Source organism: Megascapheus bottae, chromosome 1, assembly GCF_031878675.1.
Source record: "Megascapheus bottae isolate mThoBot1 chromosome 1, mThoBot2.hap1, whole genome shotgun sequence".
Taxonomy (NCBI): Eukaryota; Metazoa; Chordata; class Mammalia; order Rodentia; family Geomyidae; genus Megascapheus; species Megascapheus bottae.
The window spans coordinates 43,972,878-43,995,761 of record NC_143509.1 but is presented as its reverse complement, the minus strand read 5'-3'; the positions used below and the strand labels follow the sequence as shown (position 1 = coordinate 43,995,761).

Here is a 22,884-nt window from a genome sequence, read left to right as displayed (position 1 = left end):
ACCCCCCCACCCAAAAAAAGACCCAGGCTGTGTGTTTGGCCTAGTGGTAAGAAAGCTTGCCTAGCATGCATGAAGACCTTGGTTCAAGTCCTTGGTACCACATACATAGTAAAGACCAGAAGTGGTGCTGTGGCTCCAGTGGTAGAGCTCTAGCCTTGAGAAAGTCTACAGTCCTATGTTCAGGAGAGGGGCGGGGTGAGGAAGGGGGAACATAGGGAAAAAAGGAAAGTGCTTTGCTTGTTTTGTTTTTTTTTAATTGTATTTTACTGTTGGGTAATATATAGAGGGGTTACAGTTACATCTGTCAGGTAGTGGCTACATTACTTCTCAAACACTGATACCCCTTCTCATGTTTTTTTTCCCCTTTTCCTCCTCCTACCCCCTCCCAATCATCTTGTTTTTAAAAAGCAATGTTTCATTACATAATTCACTGTCCATCAGTTAAAAGTAAACTAGCTGTTCAGAAATTCAATCGTATCTCTAGCCCTGACATTGAAAGAAGCTTCTCCTTATTACTTCATAAAGAAGAGAGTGTAAAATATAATAATCACAATAATGTTCCTATCATAAACACAAAGTATTTCACTAATTGCATATAACACAATAGTAAATACACTGGAATAAATTTAAGCTGCAAGTCAGTAGAAGCTACAACTATCTGATTTGATCAGAGCTCTGACATGTCAAATAACTGTTCTCTTGATCATTTTCACTGATATTTTCAAAGTTTGTGGCAACCTGTTAGGAACCAGCTGCAATAATGTAAATAAATCTGGAGTCTCGTCAGTGGTGTGCAGGTTTTTAGGGCTATCTTCACTAAATCCCACCACATCTTCTCCATGAAGTGGGGTGTGCTAGTGGTCTAGATTAGCATCTGGACCCCCGTGCCCATCCCCCATCTCCACTGTGCTAAAAGAATCTAGGTAAGTTATTAAATCAGTTTCTGCCTTTGGAACATGCTCTATATAATGCAGAGTAATAAGACTGACTTCACTGTTACAAAAACTAAGTAAGTTGCTACATAAAATTAGATATATTAATCTGACAGGACTTGAAACAATATTTACCTATTATAATGAGTGTGAAAAACTGAATTAGCATATGTTGATTAATTTAATTACTATTTAAACCAATAAAGCCTAATAAATAGTTCATTTAAACTAATTTCTTTTAAATAAAACACTAAAAAGTTGCTACTGCATAAGCAAAATAAACCTAGCATGGGGGGGGTACTAAAAACATTTGAAATAAAGTGTGCTTTGTGATGCACAAAAGAATGCATGTGCATATACACACACATATACACAAATCATACACTTTTCACTTTGAAGATCTCTAAGTAGTATTACTCTTGTTACATTCTTTGTTTCCATTATTGTGGCTCACAAGAACATCATAAAAATCTATTTAGGAAAAGTTAATTTATTAGATGAATGGATTGAATGCTGTTAAAAGAATCAACTATCTGTGAATTTGTGTGTGTGTTTTTAACCTATGCAGTGAAATTTATAGAACACAATGCACAGAATTCTATACAACCACCACACTAGCTGAGTCAATAGCAACTGAAGGTGACAGGCCAGGCATACTTACTTTCGCTGCAGCAGTAGGCAGTAATCAACGATGACAGGCACCATATCCTGTAGGGGAACCACAAAGACAGCATGAGCCACATTCTGGTCACAGCCTCATCCACAGTAATAGAAAAGGCAGTTTTATTGAGATGACACAGTGGACTGTGCTTTTGGTAAGTAATCTGATATGATGTGCCAATAGTCTTAAAGCCATAAAAATGCTTTGTTCTAGTCATTCTATTTCTGAAAATTACTCCTAAATACATTTAAGGAAAAAAATGTTAATACATTAAGGTGTTTGCTGCAGTCTTGTTACAGAGGATCAGGAGAAAGAGGGAGAAGGATATAGAGTAGGAGAAAGGACTGGTATGAAATCCAATAAGCAACATAGGAAAATCATTAAATTTTGCTATATGTCTATATGTGTATATGCTATATGTATATATTATAAGTTCATAGACTTTACAATAACGTAAAACAAACAGCAAGTATCTCACAACTTGGTAAAGAAAACTTTCAGAGAAGAAAATACTCTGAGACTACAGCCAGTTCTATTAGTGCCTTGGTGACTAAATCACCTATGCACTGTCACAACCCTTCAAACCAGCAATTTTAAGTTTGATTTAACTTCTCAGTTTCATAATATTTTGATGGCTTTAACTTCATCATATATGGACTCACAAAAAGTAAGTGGCAACCCATAATTTTGGCTTTTTTCAAAGGAAATAGTTTGAGGCAGAAACAATAGATTATTATGACTAGAAACTGTCAAAGAACCAAGCACTAGATTTCAATAGAACTGTTGAGCTTTTTGCTGGCAACAGAGCATTGCTTTCCTTTTGAAAACCCTAGGGGACATAGGCTCTAGGCAGAAAACCAATTCTGTCTGGAGGAGAGGACACTATGGGAAAACGCATACTTGGTCTCAATGCCTGCTGGACAGAAAGGTCAAAACCAAGGGCCCCTTTTTACTAGACAGAGAGGACTCTGATGATGACGTGCAGCCCTGAGAGGAACACAAGGCTATCCCTGACACCATCCTCTAGTGAGCAGATCTGAAATCTTAGTTTCACTCTTCAAGCACAAGGACTAGAAATCATAGGTTTCAAAAAGGTTAGACAATTGGGGCCGGGAGTTTGGCCTAGCATGCATGAAGACCCACGTTTGATTCCTTGGTACCACATACACAGAAAAAGCCAGAAGTCATGTTATGGCTCAAGTGGTAGAATGACAGCCTTGAGGAAAGCCCAAAAACAGTGCTCAGCCCCTGAGTTCAAGCCCCAGAACTGGCAAAAAAGAAAAAAAGAAAGAAAGAAAAAGAAAAAGAAAAGGTCAAAGATGAGCATCTAAAAGGGTAGATAATGGTATGGGAGGAAGATCTCTCTGAAATGCTGGGGATTTCTAAGAAACATTCTTTCAGAGACATCAGTAAATTCTCAAGACTACCCTTGAGGGTGTTGGTCACAGAAAAGCTTGGGTTTTAATTTTCTGTTGTTGCTGTTTGTCATGAGGCTTGAACTCTGGGCTTAGATTCTGTCCCAGAGCTCTTCAGCTCAAGGCTAGTGCTCTGCCACTTTGAGCCACGGTGCCACTTCCTTATTTTAAAATTAATTTACTTCATTGTTATATAGAGAGGATGTACAGAGGGATTACAATTACATGAGTCAGGTCATGAATACATCTTCTTTTGTACAGCGTCTTCCCTTCCCTCATTTGCTCCCAGTCCCTTCCTCCCATTGGGTTTTAATGCCAGACAGAAACTGAGACCTAAGACTCCTACAACACAGGGAAAGGAAGCCAAGGGCTTGCCTAACATCAGGCTCCTTGAAAACCTGCATCTTCAAAAGAGAAATTAAGAACCGAGACAGCTGGCATGGTGGCTCACGCTGTAATCCTAACTACTCAGGAAGCTGAGATGTGAGGATCAAGGTTCAAAGCCAGCCTGGACACAAAAGGACCTGAGACTCTTACCTCAAATTAGGTTTTCTAGAAAACCTAGAAAATGGGAAATGGGGCTTGGCTCAAGAGTAGAGCGGTAGCCTTGAGCTGAAGAGCTCAGGGGCAGCTCCCAGGCTGAGTTCAAGCCCCACAACCCACCAAAACAAACAAACAAACAAACAAAAAAAGAACCCAGACAGTGTTGTATTCCCAGCTTCCCAGTTACTCAGAAAACAGACATCAAGATCATCAATTGAGGTCAGCCTAAAGGGGAAAAGCTAGTGAACAAGTTAGGCCTGGTGGAACACATCCATGTTCACAGCTACTAAGGAAGCAGAAATAGGCAGATTATGGTTCCAGGTTTACCCTAGTACAAGTATGTCTTAAAAAGAATGATAATAACAACATTGGTAAAGATGCACATGATTAAAGAAATAGCCAGAAAAAAAATTATTTATTAAAGGAAAATTCTGATTTCTATATAAAGATACTTTCTGTCAGAAGACTACAGGCAAATACTTCTAAAATCCTTAATGAAAGCCTAAATATTTTTTAATGAAAAAGTCAGAGACCAGGGCTACAAGTCAGGCCTAGTAGTAGAGTGCTTGCCTAGAATGCAAAAAGCCCTGGGTTCAATTCTCTAGTACCACATATACACAGAAAAAGCTGGAAATGGTGCTGTGGCTCAAGTGGTAGAGTGCTAGCCTCGAGAAAGCTCAAATGACATTGCCAAGTCTCTGAGTTCAAGCCCCAGGACGGGCAAAAAAAAGAAAAGAAGGGCGAGGAGCATAGACTAATGGTAAGAGTGCTCATTTAGTATGCACAAAGCCCCGGGTTCAATTCCTTGGTACCACATACTATGAAAAAGCCAGAAACAGGGGACGGGAGTTTGGCCTAGTGGTAGAGTGCTTGCCTAGCATGCACTAAGACCTGGGTTTGATTCCTCGGTACCACATACATAGCAAAAAGCCAGAAGTGGTGCTGTGGCTCAAGTGGTAGAGCCCTAGCCTTGAGAAAAACCAGGGACAGCACTCAGGCCCTGAGCCCAAGCCCAGGACTGGCAAAAAAAAAAAAAAAAGCCAGAAACCGGTGTGGCTCACGTGGTAGCCTTGAGCAAGAAGTGTTCAAGGACAGTGCCCAGGTCTTGAGTTCAAGCCCCAGGCCTTGAAAAAAGAAAAGAGAAAAAAGAAAAGAAGGGAAAGAGGGAGGAGGGAGGGAGGGAAAAAAGGAAGGAAGGAAGGAAGGAAAGAAGGAAGGAAGGAAAGAAGGAAGGAAGGAAAAGAAAAATTAGAGAACAGGGGTTGAGAATGTGGCTTAAGAGGTAGAGTGCTTGTCTAGTATGCATGAAGCTCTGGGTTCTATTTCTCAGTACCATATAAACAGAAAAGGCCAGAAGTGGTGTTATTGTTCAAGTGGTAGAATGCTAGCCTTGAGCAAAAGAAGCTCAGGGACAGTGCCTAGGCCCTGAGTTTAAGCCTCAGGATTGCCCCCTCTCAAAATAAAAAAAAAAAAGAAAGAACAAATATACCTTTAATCTCTTCTTTAATGCACTGCCTTTAAATGGCCAAAGTAAATCACTTCTCTTGATAGATATTTGTGTATATTTATGATTAAAGAAGGCAATATAGATTTTCAAATATGAAATGAAGCTAACAGAAAACTTACATTAAGTCTGTTATTGTTTGAGTGGCTGAATAGACCACTTGCCTGAAACTGTAACTATCTTAACATTTGCCAAGATAGAATCTCTAGCCTTCCCTATCTCACAGGAAGAATCTGAAAAGAAGTAATATAACCAATATGGAATCATTCCTTTTGGAAGTAAATGGCATTAATTTTCATGGTTTATATTCATTCAGATAATAATAGCCTGATTCTCTGAACATTATTCAAAATTTTAACTAAAAACCCTGTGTGTGTGTGTGTGTGTGTGTGTGTGTGTGTGTGTGTGTGTATGGATGACATGTGAATCTCTATGGGATGTCAGAGCTAAGCAGCTAGTGATCCTGGTATCGGTACACAAATACCCTGAGTAGGTAGAAACACAGACATTTCTCTGTAAGTGTACATGTATTTCTATCTTTTCTTCAGGTATGAGAAAATACCTCTTTAGGAAAGATGTCACTCTTAGAATTGGCATCAGAATCAAGTGTTGGGGCTGGAGGTGTGCCAGACAAGGACAATAGAAACATAGGGGAGAACAAGAAAGCTCTACAAACTCACTCTGTATTTGGCTTTAGTCACTGTCCACTCTGGCATGACCTCATCTGAATGCAAAGGTACCTGCCTCCAGCTGCAACAATGTCATTCTCATGGAAATGTCAAGTGAAGTAGCTAACAACTCACATAAGACTTTATTAGGTCTTAGAAGATTATATTCTTAAAAAAAAAACTTTTAGCTCAATTAGCATTTGCAACATATATGTCCAATAATACAGCTAAATCTTTAACAACTGTCTTATTTAATTTTTATAACAGAATTGAAAGGCAGTCACTATTGCTTATTCTACTTCACAGATGAGTAAGGTTAAAATTGTTCCTGGTAGTGCAGAACCATTAACTAGAAACCTTAGATATTCAGGTTGTTTTATGTTAAGATATCTCATATTATTAAAATTTCTCAAAATATTGTTACCACTACTAACTGACCAGCTTTTGAGTTTAAGAACAGTTAGCAAGTCACATTAATGAATCTGTTCAAGTATACCTTGGTTATCCTAAAATTAATTCACATAGATTTTCACCTTGGGAAGGTCATATACTTCATTATCTTCCAAAATCATATATATCACTTAGTAAATCTATTTCAAAGTAGTGTACATAACAGTATAGTGGTCTGAGATTACTGAAGAAAATTTTGGATAAAATGTAGTAGAGTGTGGGGTAAGGTTCCTGATCCAGACAACCTCAGTGCCTTCTCAATTCTATGATAATTATTGAAAAAAATTGTTTTAGTCCAATACGAAGGCTTGAACTGGGGAACTGTTCCTTAGCTTTTTTACTCAATGCTGGTGCTTTAGCATGTGAGGCACACCTCCACTAATTCTGTAGAGCAAGTTTTGAGCAAGTTACTCACCTTCTCTATGTACTTATTTACCCATCTGCAATATTGGAGTAATAATAATTGTCCTCAGGTATAAGAATTTAAATAAGACAGTCATTGGGTACACAACACACAAGGCCAGCCATGTTGTAGGTACAATCCAATATCTGCTCCCAGGTCAAACCTTATTGAGTTAGGTTAAGACATACTTCCAAGGTAATAAGTGTACACAACACAGCTTGTATACTGTAAACTCTCCTCAACACATATTTATCAAGAACACTAAGTTAGATGCTGGGGTATAGCAGCAACAAAAATTTTAAAAATCAAGACATGGGGGCCAGGAATGTGGCCTAGTGGTAGAATACTTGCCTAGCACGCACAAAGCCCAGAGTTTGAATCCTTGGTACCACTCTTGAACAGTAGGAATATAGAGAATTAGAGGCAGTCATGTAATGATATAATGTGCAAGGCCTTAGAAAGTGTTTTGGGAGAGGGAGAGAGAGGGAGAGAGAGAGAAAGAAAGAGAGAAGGGGAGAGGGGGAGAGAGGGAGGGAGAGAGGGAGAGAGAGAGAGAAAGAAAGAATTTAGTCTTACTCAAGGAACAAAGGGAAGTTCTCAAAATATTTTAACATCAGGGAGCATCATATCTACACTGATATGCAATTCTCTCTGGCTGCTATATGTGGAAAACAGAATAAAGGACAGTAAGAATAGGTTCAGGGAGCCCAATAAAGAGGCTACTGTAATACACTAAGAGAGCTGATAGTTATAGAATCTAAGTTAGTGGCAAAAAAGAAGGCAGGATTCAAACTGCAGAAACAATCAGAAGAGATAATGGACAGGAATAAATGAAAGACAAGAATCTTGCTTAGTGAGATAAGAATCATTCCCTTAGTGAAGGAAGGGTGACATTGCTCCAAGAGAAATGTACTCTGAGGCAGGCACCAGGCCTATAATCCTAACTACTCAGAAGGGCTGAGATCTGAGGACTGCCATTTGAAGCCAGCCTGGGCAGGAAAGCTTGAGAGACTCTAATCTCCAATAAACTACCCAGAAAAAGCCAGAAGGGACACTATGGCTCAAGTGGTAGAGCCCTAGTCTTATCTTGAGTACAAAGAGGCTCAGGGACAGAATCCAGGCCTGAGTTTAAGTCCCGGGACAGAAGAAGTAGAAGTAGAAGAAGAAGAAGTAGAAGTAAAAGTAGAAAAGTAGAAAAGTTAGTAGAAAAGAGTAGAAAAGAAGAAAAGTAGAAAAGAGTAGAAAGGTAGAAAAGTAGAAAAGTAGAAAAGAAGAAAAGTAGAAAAGTAGAAAAGAGTAGAAAATTAGAAAAGTAGAAGTAGAAGAAGAATGTACTATTTACCTGACTTACATACTGTAACCTATCTAAAAGAATGTAACCTAAAAGTTACATAAAGCTGTAACTTTTATAATAACAATAAATTTTTAAGAATTTAAAGTTTTTTAAATAATAAAAAAAATCACTCCTTGCTTTAGGTGGAGAGTACAGTCAGTCATTCACTAAAATAAGGGTCCCAGCAAAAGGTATTAGGGGAGAATTATTCTAACTCTGAGGTACCTATAAAGAATTCAGAGCCAGATGCCAGTGGTTCATGCCTATAATCAAAGTCCTTCAGGAAGCTGAGATCTGAGGATCATGGTTAAAAGCCAGCCAAGGCAAACAAAACAGAACTCTATAAGACTTATCTCCAATTAACCATCCAAAAGCCAGAACGGAGCTGTGCCTCAAGTGGTGGAACTCTAGCCTTAAGGGGGAATAAAAACTCTCACAGATAGTACCCAGGCCTTGAGTTCAGGACCCAGGACTGTCCCTGCCTCAAAAAAAAAAAAAATCCAAGCATAGATGTAAATGGGCAACCAGCTACACAAATCTCAGGACTTGAGCTAATCAGTCATTTTTCTCTATTGCTTAGGAAGAGAATGTAAAGCAATGATACTTAGACTTTAGTGTGCTTAGGAATTGTCTAGGGGCTGGCTACAACTCTTAGATGCCAATCCCAGAGAGTCTGATTCAGAATTCTCACACAAAGGCATTAATTAACAAATACTCTCAAAAAATTTTTGAAGCTCTCAAGCTCGCTCGCTCTCTCTCTCTTTCTCAGAGAGACTAATACAAAAATAGGAAATAAAGGCATTGTAAAAAATTCTAACATTTACTAAGTAGACAAGAAGAGGAGGAGGAGGAGGAGGAGGAGGAGGAGGAGGAGGAGGAGGAGGAGGGGGAGGAGGAGGAGGGGGAGGAGGAGGAGGAGGAGGAGGAGGAGGAGGAGGAGGAGGAGGAGAGAAATCCAATAAAAGCCAAACAGACAGAGAAGCACTAGAAAGTATGGTAGCAGAAAAGCCAAAAGCAACTGTTTCAAGGAGTCATTCATATACTGCATGGTGGTGTGGACCAGAAGGATAAGGAATCCAAAGGACTGCTTAACTTATAGACATGGAAGAAGGGTAGGCAGGGGTTACAGGATGTGACAGAGCAGAACAGGACAATGTTTTCCAGGTTTGTGATTCTGTTTAAGTTCAAACAGGAGACACAAAGATAATAGGAATGGTAGGGATAAAGAACCTTTTTGTTGTTGTTGTTTGTTTTTTTCTGTTTAAAGACCTTAAAAATGGAAGTTTGTTTTTTTCTGTTTAAAGACCTTAAAAATGGAAAGTATTTGTACACATATAAAAGTAGATGTGGCAAAACAAGAACAGGAGGGTCTAAGCTAGACATTGTAATTCTTTTATCCCACTAGCTATCAGACAAATAAGATACATTTATGGGTTAAATGTTTTTCTTAAATACATAAAAGGCAACAATATCACAAAATACAAGTTATTGTCTATAATAGAGATAGGATAAAATACTGACTGATGTTTGGGGAACTGATGTTTGAGAGCTGAAGAGTATTAGATATTTTGACCAAAGGGAAATCACCAAAGATAGAGATAAATGAGGCAGAGGGCACAAGTGCCACCTGCTGGTGAAACAAAAATTCTCAGTATAAACCTGTTTTAAGAATTTTCAAGAAACTAGATTGGTAGTTACCTATGTTCCCAGGAACAGCTACCAGGCTGGCCTTGAATGCATGACTCTTCCGCCTCAGTCTCTTGGTGCTGGGATTACAAGCATGCATAACCAGGCCGGCGCCTTGTCCTAATTCCTTACTTACATTAGGCTTCCCTTTGAAACAATAAATCATATATAAAGAGGTATGTTACTTTCTCTGCAGATTAAACACCCCAATTTTTAAAAACTATTTTTAAACCTATTATTACAGTTGTGGGGTGTACCTTTGTCACCTCTCAGAAAACACTTTTGAGGTCCAAAAAACTACTTTATCTGATCCTTCATCTCATCTTTACCACACTAGGGGCTGACAGTAAGTTTGTGGCAAATAAATTTATTATGCTCTCAATCTTTGCAGCTGGAATTTACCAATCTAATACCATAAAATTCTCTGAATCAAGTGTAAGTCTTGATGCTTATCCTTGCTAAGTTTTATCCATAGTGATTATGAATGTATTTTCTTGTCAAGATGATTTTAAACCTTAATTCCTAGTGCTATCTAAATCTGACAGACCAGGCACTAAATTTTCATTCAAGTCAATGAAATAGACACTTGGTCAAGAAAAAGAGTACTAACTTAAAATTAATACTAACCTAACAAAGCATATCCTTCAGGAGAATGCTTACATAGCTGTAAATCTAATTTGTATTTATTTATCTATTCAGTACTGACATATCTATTTCAGTCATGAGGATAATGGAGAATATAGGTAAATGCTTTAATGAAATAAAATGCAGGCCTAGTAGAGTGCTTGCCTAGCATGCATGAAGCCCTAGGTTCAATTCCTCGGTCGATACACACGGAAAAAGCCGGAAGTGGTGCTGTGGCTCAAATGATAGAGCACTGGCCTTAAGAAAGCCCAATGACAGTACTTAGGCCCTGAGTTCAAGCCCCAGGACTGGCAAAAAATAAAATAAAATGCAGAGAGGATCACAAATAGGTAATAGAGGATCACTCAATAACTATGTGCAGCATATGATAATATAAAATGAGGTTACTGAAATGAACTCCAAGAAATGGAAATGAGGGCTTTTTTTGTTATTTTTCCCTTTGGTTTTCATTTTTTCTCCCTTGTTGCTGTTTTTGACTTCTGAACCTTTTATCTTGTATGTAAGTTTATCGGTTTTGATGAGGGTAAAGGAGAGCACAGAAATGGTGGAACAATGGGGTGAACAAGTGCAGCAGTGATACTCACTAGACATTATGTTGAAAATGAACTATAAAAACTTGTCGGGGAAGGAGGTCTAGAGAGAAAAACTTACAGAAAATGAAGGAAGAAGTGATAGAAATGTACTCATTACTTGACACATAACTAACCGCTCTGAATATCACCTTCATAGTAACAAAGAATTTATTTATGTAGCCAGTCCTGGGGCTTGAACTCAGGCCCTGAGCACTGTCCTTGGCTTTCCTCTAGGCTAGCGTTATACCACTTGAGCCACAGCACCACTTCTGGCTTTTTCTATGTATGCGGTACTGAGAATTGAACCCAGGTCTTCGTTCATGCTAGGCAAGCACTCTACCACTAGGCCAAACTCCCGGCCCCAACAATGAATTTTTTTTTTAAAGAAATAAAAAAGGAAGCTGAGTGGCTTAGTGGTAGAGTGCTTGCCTACTATGCATGAAAACCCTGGGTTCGATTTCTCAGTACCACATAAACAGAAAAGCTGTAAGTGGGCACTGTGGCTCAAGTGGTAGAATGCTGGACTGAAGCAGAGAGGCTCAGGGACAGAGCTCAAGTCCTTGAGTTCAAGCTCCAGGACTGGCGAAGGAGGGAGGGAGGGAGGAAGGAGGGAGGGCAGGAAGGCAGGAAAGCAGGAAGGCAGGAAGGCAGGAAGGCAGGAAGGAAGGCAGGAAGGAAGGAAGGAAGAAAGGGAGAGAGAAGAGTTATGGGGGAAAAAAAGGAATAAAAGACACCACATACACACACACACACACACACACACACACACACAACACACACACACACACACACACACACACACACACACACACACACACACACACACACACACACAGAGAAAATGTTATGGGTACTTCATGAATATAGTATCCTCACATTCCTTTACTTTTTGGGGGTTAGGCACTCTACCACTAGGCCAAACTCCTGCCCCTCCTCACATTCCTTTTAAAAGGCAATTACACAAATTTATTATGTTTGTTCTACAGTAAACTAATAGAAACTGTCCACTAATAAGCCATATAAATTGATCCAGCCAACTCTTAATTACTCTATCTATACTTGTGCTCTAAGCTAAAGAGCATCTAATGGAAGTGTAAAAACAGGATTGGTACCTGCTCCTCAGAACTTCAAAATCTTAAATTCCTTCTAAATATTTCCATTAACATATAAGAAAAAAAATGAACTATATCCTAAACTTTAAGGTTGCAAAAACCTTATGTATTTTAGTCATTACTACTTGGTGGCTAGTATATATAGCCACGAGAGAGAGAGAGAGAGAGGAGAGAGGAGGAGGAGAGAGGAGAGAGGAGAGAGAGGAGAGAGAGAGAGGAGAGAGAGGAGAGAGAGAGAGAGGAGAGAGAGAGAGAGAGAGAGGAGAGAGAGAGAGAGAGAGAGAGAGAGAGAGAGAGAGAGAGAGAGAGAGAGAGAGAGAGAAGAGAGAAGAGAGAGAGAGAGGGGAGAGAGAGGAGAGAGAGAGAGAGAGAGAGAGAGAGAGAGAGAGAGAGAGAGAGAGAGAGAGAGAGAGAGAGAGAGAGAGAGAGAGAATTAGCCATTTTAGCACAAGGGTCAAATCCTGTCCATAAATTGTTTCTATATGGTTTACAACTACGAACAGGTTTTTTCTTTTGGGTAGTCGTGGGGCTTGAAGTCAGAGCCTGGACACTGTCTTTGAGCTTTCTCAAGACTAGTGCTCTACCACTTTGAGCCACAGTGCCACTTCCAGCTTTTGGGTTAAACCCAGCTTTTTGGAGATAGGTCTCATGGGGACTTTTCTGCCTGTGCTGGCTTTGAACCATGATCTTCAGATCTCAGCTTTCTTAGTGGCTAGGATTACAAGTATGAGCCACTGGCGCTCAGCGAAGAATATTACATTTTTGAAATGTTACATTTTAAAAGACTTGAATAGCTCAAAGCAGAATGTATGCCTAGCATGAGCAAGTAACTGGGTTAAATCTTTAGCACAAAGAAACACACACACACACACACACACACACACACACACACACACACACACACACACACACACACAGAAACACACGCACAGAAAAACCAACAAGATTAAATGTCAGAGACCATTTGTAACTCACAAAGCCTAACATTTACCATCCAACTCGTCTTAGAAAGTTTGCTGTTCTTTTCATTTAGAGAAGGTGGCTTGGGTTGAGATGTAGTACAGTGGTATAGTACTTCCCTAGCATGGATCAGAATGAAGAACTAGAGGTTTGCAGCCAATATAACTGGAGATAACTGCAATAGGAAAACTTGGAAAATAAATATGCCTATCTTCAAAGTGGCTTTCATTTTCATTAAGTTCCAAGGTAACTAAACATCTGCAATCAGCATATTTTATAGATCATGTATATTTGTAACTGAGCTATTCTGGAGTCACAGGTGCTTCCAGGAGAACTAAATTTAAACCTCAGCAGACATACTAAGGTACTAACTACCCTACTTAACGTAAATGTTAGTCATTAACAAGGTGTTACCCGCTGGCAGGTGTTAACTCACAGATGTGTCCTCTCATCCACACATCCTTTCCTTCCACAAAGCACTAAGTAGTTAAGCACCAAGCAACTCTGCAGCCTATGACTACTTCCTGAAAAATCAACCATGCAGAGTGTCTCCGAAGCTTTTGAAATAAAGCTTTGCATATAAAAAGATGTTAACTAAGACACAGAAGTCACATTCTCAAGCTATATGAAAGCCCAGGACTCAGCCTGTTCCTAGCACTGTCTTATTACAAATTGTACCTGGAAATGCTGCTCCATTACTTGGATCTTTCCTTGGTCTGGGCACTTTTTCAGAGCTCTATCTGCATAATGGAATAGGATTTCAACCATCTGTAAAGAAAACAACTTTGGTTTGAAATCAAAATATATATCTAAATTTTTTAAATATTTAGGGTGTGGCCCTTCTAAATAATACCAAATCAGGCTTCAATGTTATAGTAAAACTACCATTTGAGATTTTAGTGGCTTTATTTCCTAAATTATTTTTAATCCTAGCCTTTCTTTCAGCCTTAAGGCCAGAACTAAATTTGTTCTTTCTTATGAAATATCTCTATGCTCTAGACCTCCATAGTATATTGCTTTGGAAATGAAAAACTGGAATTAAGTTTTCAATAATCTTCCTCCCTAGTTTTTTGTTGTTGTTGTTGTTTTGTGGGTCATAGGGCTTGAACTTGGCCTGGGTGCTGTCCCTGAGCTCTTCAGCTCAATGCTAGCACCTTACCCTTGAGCCAAGTCCCACTTCCCGTTTTTCAGAGGTTAATTGGAGATAAGAATCTCAGGTTCTTTAGTGCCCGGGCTGGCTTTGAACTATGATTCTCAGATCTCAGCCTCCTGAGTAGCTATGATTACAGGCAGGAGCCACCACACCTGGCTCTTCCTCTGTATTTTTTTTCTCTAACAGAGCAAGCCATTCATGAATCCCTAGCATTTCCTCCACTTTTCTGCTGTCTTTTTGGCGACATTATACTATTTTCTTACCTTTCCAGGAGAGTGAAAGGGGAGTATAGAAAAGTGATAAGAAGGAAATTTAGAAAGCATTCACAGTGATATCAAATAATTATAATATGACCTATTTTTATATTCTGTCTCCATGATTTTCCAGGCCTGTCCAAAGATATTAGCAAACATGAAAACAAATCTGTACTGCATCCTAGCCCATTAAAATACTTACCCGATCAGCAACAACAGCTTTTCTTTTACTGGCATCTCCAGATAGCCCTGCAGAGACACACAGTCCATCATGAAACATTGTACAGCTTCAGAACAGAAGCTGGAATTCTCATCTTCTCTTGGTTGCCTATACTAACTACAGATGAACTCTAATAAGCCTTAGGATCAAATGTTAGGTAACAGGGCACCCCACATCCACTGGAGCAGAAGCACATTAGTGTGCCTCTTAATTCTCATAAATTTTCTTTATAAAAGAATTTTCAAAAGTGGCCTGTCAATTTCTATACTCTATATTTACTTACCTACCACTGCTTTGGCTTTTCCTTCATGGAAAGACCATGCCAGAGCCAAGGCTTCTGTAAGACAATCTTGTTTCAGGAGATGATCCACTCTCTAAAATGAACAAATGAAACAAGCCAGACTTCTCTACCTGCCCAACTACCAGTCATAATTCCCTCTATCTGCTTGCTATCTTTCTAGAATTGGATATCTTGGTACTAAAATTATTTCAATGGCACTGAAACATTATTTCAACATTGGGACTTTCTCTGGCCAGATTATAAAGGGATGTTTCCTTAAAGCAATGAATACTATGACCGTAAAGCCTAGTTGGACTAACGGGGCCTAAATATGAAAGGGAGAAACAACCAAAAAAATAATTATTTATCACAATATCCAGTTAATAACAAACCCAAGTTTTCTGGAGCCAGTAACACACCATTAGTTAACACAAAATTTCCTAAGAGTTCTGAACCAGAACTTGGCACAATGTAACTAAACTCTGGTCAATGATAATTGCAAGTATCATCTGATATTTTGGTGATGTTACCTTAAAAAGGTAAGAGCTAGCCTTTAGTGTCTGTTTCCTCCTGCTTGAAATGCAGAGTTAACAGTTGGAGTTCAAACAATCATACTTGACTACAAAATGACCTTGAGACTAGAATTCGGATGCGAGATAGTGACATCTTTAAAACTATGGAGCTCCTGTTCTAGCTATGGACTTCCTACCTCCAGAGTGTTTCATGACTCAGAAATCTTGAGCTACTATTATTTTGAATCTGCTAATACATATAGTACCAATCCAAATAATCTTCAGCAACATCAAAGTAAAAACATATAAATTCTATAAATACAGTAATTATAACATGTAGGATTATTTTGAACTCACCTCTCTCCAGCTCCTCAGCATCATCACATACACAGACTGGAAAACAAAGGAAGGAAATGAAAATGATCTTTAACAGACTTGTTTGGGAAACACATTTGCCCCAACTTTAGATCTCTATGTAAAAATTATTTTAGTTATTTCTGGAAGTACTATCTTGGAATTTGAAAGTCTTCAAGCACCCACACTGACAAGTAAATCAAGCTAACATTAAAAGGTTAGTAAGCCTACAGGCAAAGTAAGACTTAACTCCATGAAACAAACAGGGAAAACCCAAGTCCACTCCTTATGCAGGTAATTATGAGATACTGGCAATATTTCAGTAGAATTTTAATAATGAAGAAGTAGTTTCTCCATTTTAAAATAAAAACTGAGTAACAAAGGAAAATAAGTAACAAACGAACAAATTGATAAAGTTTGTAGCTTGCTGGATGCAGGTGGCTCATGCCTGCAATCCTAGCTATTCAGGAGGCTGAGATCTGAGGATCACAGTTCAAAGCCAGCCCAGGCATGAAAGTCCATGAGACTCTTAACTCCAATTAACCACCAGAAAATCGGAAGTGGTACTGTGGCTCAATGTGGTAGAGTATTAGCCTTGAGCTAAAGAGCTCAGGGATAGTGCCCAGGCCCAGAGTTCAAGCCCCATGACCGCAAAAAAAAAATCATTCTATTCTAAGTCAAATTCCTTAATACAGCCTAAGCTGATTTGATAAAAAGATCACCTGTACATATATTTAATTAACTACCATCCTGGTCATTAAAATAAATATAAAAAGAAGGTTATGCATGTATATTCCTAAATTTTAAAAAGTATATTATTAGCACCTAATTAAAATAAAAAAAGCAGTGGAGGGGCCGGGAGTTTGGCCTAGTGGTTAAAGTGCTTGCCTAGCATTCATGAAGACCCAGGTTCAATTCCTTGGTACCAAATACATAGAAAAAGCCGGAAGTAGTGCTGTGACTCAAGCTTTGAGAAAAACCCAAGGACAGTGCTCAGGCCCTGAGCTCAAGCCCAAGACTGGCAAAAAAAAAAAAGCAGTGGAGGAAAGTAATTAAATAATAATAATTAATCACTTGACTTACAAGTTTTGGATCATTAATGATCATTATTCAGTGCCTGCTTCCTCCTTCAGCCCCAACTATCCTGATACATACAAACACACAATATAAGAACTTACTTTTGTCCCCAAATAAAAGATCTGACCAGCATAGCTACTGATGGATTGATAACAAGCCTTCTCTCCAACCAAAGCCTGTAAGAATAAAGAAATAAGATAAAAATACATAAAAATTGTATGTATTAGAAGTCACCACAAATAATGTCAGCTATAGGCTGAGATGTGGAAGATAACAGTTTGAGGCTAGTCAGAAAAAGTTTGTCTCCAAAATAACCAGCAAAAAGGCAAGTTGGAGGCATGGCACAGGTAGTAGAAAGCCAGTCAAGCAAGCAAGCCAATCAAGTGTAAAGCCCTGAATTCAAACTCCACAACCACCATGAGGAAGAGGAAGAGGAGGAAGAGGAGGAGGAGGAAGAGGAGGAAGAGGAGGAGGAAGAAGAGGAGGAAGAGGAGGAGGAAGAGGAGGAGGAGGAGGAGGAAGAGGAGGAGGAAATAAAAAAGGAATGTGAACAACAGAACACTGTAAACTAACATAGTTTCATCTCGGTAGTGGGCATAAAATGCTGATCTACTGTCAACCTGACAGTGGAAGCAACAGAAAAGACAAAGTCCAAGGAGTGACTCTGATCAGGATGCACTACACATATAAATGGACAGATTAAATTGTAACATCTTCTACACAGATTAAATCTTTTCACAGATTTAAATACTAAAGTTAAACAAGCTGGGCACTGGTGGCTCATGCCTCCAATCCTAGCTACTCAGGAGGCTAAGATCTTAGGATCATAGTTCAAAGCCAGACCTGGCAAGGTAGCCTGTGAGACTTATCTCCAATTAACACCAGAAAACTGGAAGTGGTGCTGTGTCTCAAAGTGGTAGAGCGCTAGCCTTGAGCTGAAGAGCTTAAGAACAGTGCCCAGGCCCAGAGTTCAAGCCCATGACTAACAGATTAAAAAAAAAAAAAAAAAAAAAGCCAACTCAGGCAGAAAACTCTGTGAGATTCTTACACTCAATTAACTAACAATAAAACCAGAAGCAGAACTATAGCTCATGTGGTAGAGAGCCAACCTCGAGCAAAACAGCTTGGGGATAACACCCTGGCCCTGAGTTTAAACCCCAGGACCATCACAAAAAGAAAAAAAAAGAGACAGAGACAGAGACAGAGAGATTAAACAACTAAATCACCAGAATCAGCAACTTCTATTATCTAATTATCCAAATTTAACTTTTATTTTGCAAGTTTTATTATACTAATACAATTTATAATAAATATATTGAAGTTAAAAAGAAAAGAAGCAATTCTCTGCCTGTATAACTAGCCTTACTGTTCAAAATGATGTAGAAAAGTAACAAATATGCCAATGTACAAATCTAAAGGAAAAAGACTGCAACCTGCATTTTACTAGATGAAAGGACTCAGTGCTTCTCACAGGAGTAGAGTTAACTGAAAAAGACACCTCCATGTTCTGTGAAATAAATGTCAACACAAAACACAGAAGGAAATAAGACAAAGTAATATAGTATATGAAGGTCAGCACAGGCCAGACAAAATAGATGAGACACATTAATAATCTGAGTTGCAAACACTACCACTAACAATGGGTATGACACTGAACAAATTTCAAACTGGTAACATTCAATTTTCCCCGTCTTTGAAAGGTAAGGCTTAATCGTGTTAACACTGACTAATATGCCAAAATAGATGTGGCGAATGACAATTACAGTAATATTTAACTTGTTATAGAAACTTAAGGGAAGCCTAGGTAAAGATCTTTGAAATCTTTCCAATGGCTCTTTCCCTGGCCCTGAGATCAGTAGTTGGGTGAAGACTGGAGGGGGGCTCTCATGTGCTCCCTTGGGCCTAGCACCCAGTCCCACAAACTCAGCCTGTGTCTGTTTTACTGCAATCTCAGCTCTGTCTCCTTGACTCACAGAATCCTCCATACTCTAGCTGGCTTCCTCCTCCTTGGGCCACAGCCTAGAACATCAGTCCCTTGTTTAGTTATTGTTGTCCATCATTGCTGATATCCAGGGTCATGAGAACTATTTTCCCCTATTGTTTTGTTGTTGCTGTTATTGTTAGTTTAAGTAAAAGAATAAATCCAATCTCTCATTACTCTATCTTGGCTAAAAATACAAGGGTACTTCAATGTAACTTTAAGTTACATTTCAATTTTGGGTCTAAGCCTGCTAAGCAGGTTCTCTACTACTTAAGCATGACTCTAGCCCTTTTTGCTTTCAATATTTGTCTAATACCATTAATGCCCAGGCCAGCCTGAGCCAGGATCTATTGATGCTAACTAACTACATGACTGAGATTACAGGTATGTCCCATCATAACCAAATTTTATTGGTTGAAATGAGGGTCTCAAAAACATTCTAATAGGGATGGCCTCAAAAAACAACCATCTCAATCTCTGCCTCCCATGCTGCTAGAAACATATGTGTGAACCACTACCTAGCTTTACTAGTACTTCTAATAAACACAGTACTGAGACACAGAAAATTTCTAAGTCTATAAAAGTAATTATATTCCTTTAATGAATTTTGATGCATTACCATTTCTTATTCTGCATTTCCTTAGTTTTCAAACTCTGGGGCTGGAACCCACTTTCCTATATACTTCATGCTTTGAAGTTATGAGAGATTTGAGCAATGCCTACACTTCATGCCATATATATTCATTATATGATCACCATTATTCATTTTTTCAAATTACCCAGGAATGTTCCAGAATGGACTCCTTTTTCTTCTAAAGATTAATGCTTTAGAAAAACTTGAGACCACAAATAAGGTCTTTAATTATAAATTACCTATGGCCTTTATTGAAGTTATTTATAACAGAATAAAACTTACATTAAGATGCTACCTCTTGGCCAGGAGTTTGGCCTAGTAGTAGAGTGCTTGCCTAGCATGCACAAAGACCCAGGTTCGATTTCTCAGTATCACATACCTACATACCCAGAAAAAGCCAGAACTTGTGCTGTGGTAAATGGCAGAGTGCTAGACTTGAACAAATGTATGTATGGACAGTGGTAGAGTTCTTGATTAGCCAGCTTGAACTCAGGGCCTGAGCACTATCCTTGGACACATTTTGTTCAAGTCTAGCATTCTGCCATTTGCCACAGTACCACTTCTGGCTTTTTCTGGGTACATGGGTATGAGGTACTGAAGGATCAAACCCAGGTCTCTGTGCATGCTAAACAAGCACTCTACCCACTAGGCCATACTCCCAGACCCAGGATACTACCTTTTGTTTGTGTCCCTCTAAGTTCCTATATTTTATCTATTACCTGGTTCCTTATTTCTCTCAAAGCCATCTGTATTGTTCCATGTCCAGAGGTACTGTACTTGCTCAAGCTGTTACCATATCAGCCAAATCTCTCCAAAGCCGTGTTGGCCACCTGCCTCAATTTTTTTTTTCAGTCATATGGCTTGAACTCTGGGCCTGAATGCTTCAGCTCAAGGCTAGCACCCTACCACTTGAGCCATAATACCACTTTTGGTTGTCTGGTGGTTAACTGGAGATAAGAGTCTCACAGATTTTCATGCCTGGCTTGGCTTGAAACCATGATCTTCATATCTCAACCTCCTGAGTAGCTAAGATTATAGGCATGAGCCACTAGTGCCCAGCTATTATTTGTCCCTTAAAACTACCTGGATAATAACCACCAGTTATGACAATGTTTAGATTTTACAAGATGTTTCTAACAAATTTTCAATTTCATTTTACAAGTATGGAAGTTTCAAGTTCTTTATATTAGTCTTTTTTCTTTTTAACTGTCCTGGGGCTTGAATTCAGGACTGTCCTTGGGCTTTCTCAAGGCTAGAACTCTACCACTTGAGCCACAGCACAACTTCTGGCTTTTTCTATGTACATAGAACAGAGGAATTGAGCCCAGGTCTTCATGCATGCTAGGCAAGCACTCTACCACTAGGCCATACTCCCAGCCCATTAGTCACATTTTTGAAGAAAAGGTAAGAAGAATCATTGTTTTGGCTTATATTCCTAAATGTTTACAAAAACATCCACATTGGCACCTTGTAAAGAAACTCATCAAGGCAGAAAAACAACCCCCTTGGATTCCTATCTATGAAACAAAACAACAAAATGTCAAATTTATTATAGCAATGCTGAGATGAAGGATAATTCTTACCAGGGCCTGGCTAACATTTCCTCCGGTGGCAAGTGACTTAAAGTGGCTGCTATTATAGACCAACTGAACTTCTGAGATCTCCACCGTTTCTAGTTCCTCCTGTGTCTGCCGATCAATCACATGCAGCTTCTCCACACTGTCTAGCAGGACAATTGTGCGAGAGTTTATCCACTGCAATTCAGGGCAAAAGGGGAGTAAGGCCCATGTCATTATTCAAGACAAGATAAAAGTCTGGCCCCTCTGTTAAATTACACTAAGGACATTACCCATTTCAATACTTTATACAGCAACACAATCTCAATATTAATTACTCAATAATACTCAATACTCAATAATATTACTCAGTAATAATGACAACCCAAGGCTGAGTACTGAGTTTTGAGTGTTAAAATGGCATTTTGATAGTATGAGATACTAATAACTGTAATAGATACAGGACATGTGATTTGTCTTTTTTGCCAGTCCTGGGGCTTGAACTCAAGGCCTGAGCACTGTCTTTGGGCTTTCTCATGGTTAGAGCTCTACCACTTGAGCCTCAGCACCACTTCTGGCTTTTTTGAGTATGTGGTACCGAGGAATAGAAGTGGGTCTTTGTGCATGCTAGGTAAGCACCCTAGCCCTATGCTACGCTGCCAGCCCTGGACATGTGAATTTTTAACAAGATTTCAAACTTCAAATTCTACTTTTAATATTTGCAAGATAAAAGGACAAATTAAACATCACAAACCTAGCCAGTGAAAAGACAGATGTTAACACTGAAGCAATATATTTTAAAATAGAAGCTTTTTGAAAATTATATTTCCTTCCAAACCTCTATAAAAACAATGGAAGAGTTCTTCATCTTTCTACAGAGGTGTTTTAATAATTTTCACTAATAAGCACTTACTACAATTTTAAAAGTTTTAACTTTATAATTTTTAAAAATCTTCTCAGTGGTGTCATTTTGACAAATCAAATTAGATATAAAATTCTCTAATTTTTCTCTTTTGAGACATATTTTTACATGTTTATGGGATACAATATAATACATTGATAAATTTATACAGTACATAATGATCAAACTAGCACTGACATTTCCTCAGATATTTATCATTTCTATGTCTTAAGATATTTTATTTATTCATTTATTTATTCTTGCCAGTCCTGGGCTTGAGCTCAGGGCCTGAGTACTGTCCTTGAGTTTTTTCTCAAGGTTAGAACCCTATCAATTGAGCCACAGCACCACTTCTGGCTTTCCCTATGTATGTGGTACCAAGGAATTGAACCTGGGTCTTCGCACATGCTAGGCAAGCACTCTACCACTAAACCAGATTCCCAGCCTTAAGCTAATTTTTATGTGAAGTTTTTTTTTTTTTTTTTAGGACTATCAATCCTTCTCCAAGGAAAAAATAAAACTTTTCAAACCTAGACATTTAGGACATATAAATTTTTAACAAGATCTTTTCAAAGGCACATTGGAAAACTCCACAATCCTACTTTTAATATTGGACAAATTTAGAATTGGTAGTTGCTAAAAATGATACATTCCCTGATATTCACTATAACTTATTTGTATGATCTCCTGCACATTATAAAAGACTAATTACATAGTGTTGTAACAGTCAACTAAATGAAAATGGATGTTCTTTTAATACACATTAAATTTATACTACATTTCATGATAGCCACTATACGTGAAAAGACTGGTTCATGCTTGGAGCCAGAGAGTTTTGGATTTGAGGCTATTTTCAATTTTGAAATGTTTGCAACAATATAATGAACTATCTTAGAAATGGGACCTAAATCTAAACACAAAATTTATTTGATTTATACACACAAAACAGTATTCCAGTGCACCTGCATTTTGACTACAACTCATTAGATGATGTCACGGGTATAATTTTCTACTTGGCACAAACTCAACAAGTTTTAGTGCATATTTGGCACAAACAAGAAAAGTTTTAGATTTTGGA

The 22,884-nt window shown here is 38.6% G+C and overlaps 1 protein-coding gene across 3 annotated transcripts in view; it reads right to left on the bottom strand.

The window, feature by feature from the left end:
• The window catches only part of Vps8 (VPS8 subunit of CORVET complex), a 231,930-nt gene that overhangs the window by 145,981 nt on the left and 63,065 nt on the right, over positions 1-22,884 (bottom strand). For all 3 annotated transcript variants that reach the window (XM_090343220.1, XM_090343238.1, XM_090343229.1), the window contains 7 exons: positions 20,933-21,103; positions 16,836-16,910; positions 15,661-15,696; positions 14,795-14,885; positions 14,494-14,540; positions 13,563-13,652; positions 1,594-1,640 (listed from right to left, as the gene is read on the bottom strand). In XM_090343220.1, coding sequence (XP_090199346.1) covers positions 1,594-1,640; positions 13,563-13,652; positions 14,494-14,540; positions 14,795-14,885; positions 15,661-15,696; positions 16,836-16,910; positions 20,933-21,103 — 557 coding nt within the window. The remainder of the gene's footprint in view (positions 1-1,593; positions 1,641-13,562; positions 13,653-14,493; positions 14,541-14,794; positions 14,886-15,660; positions 15,697-16,835; positions 16,911-20,932; positions 21,104-22,884) is intronic.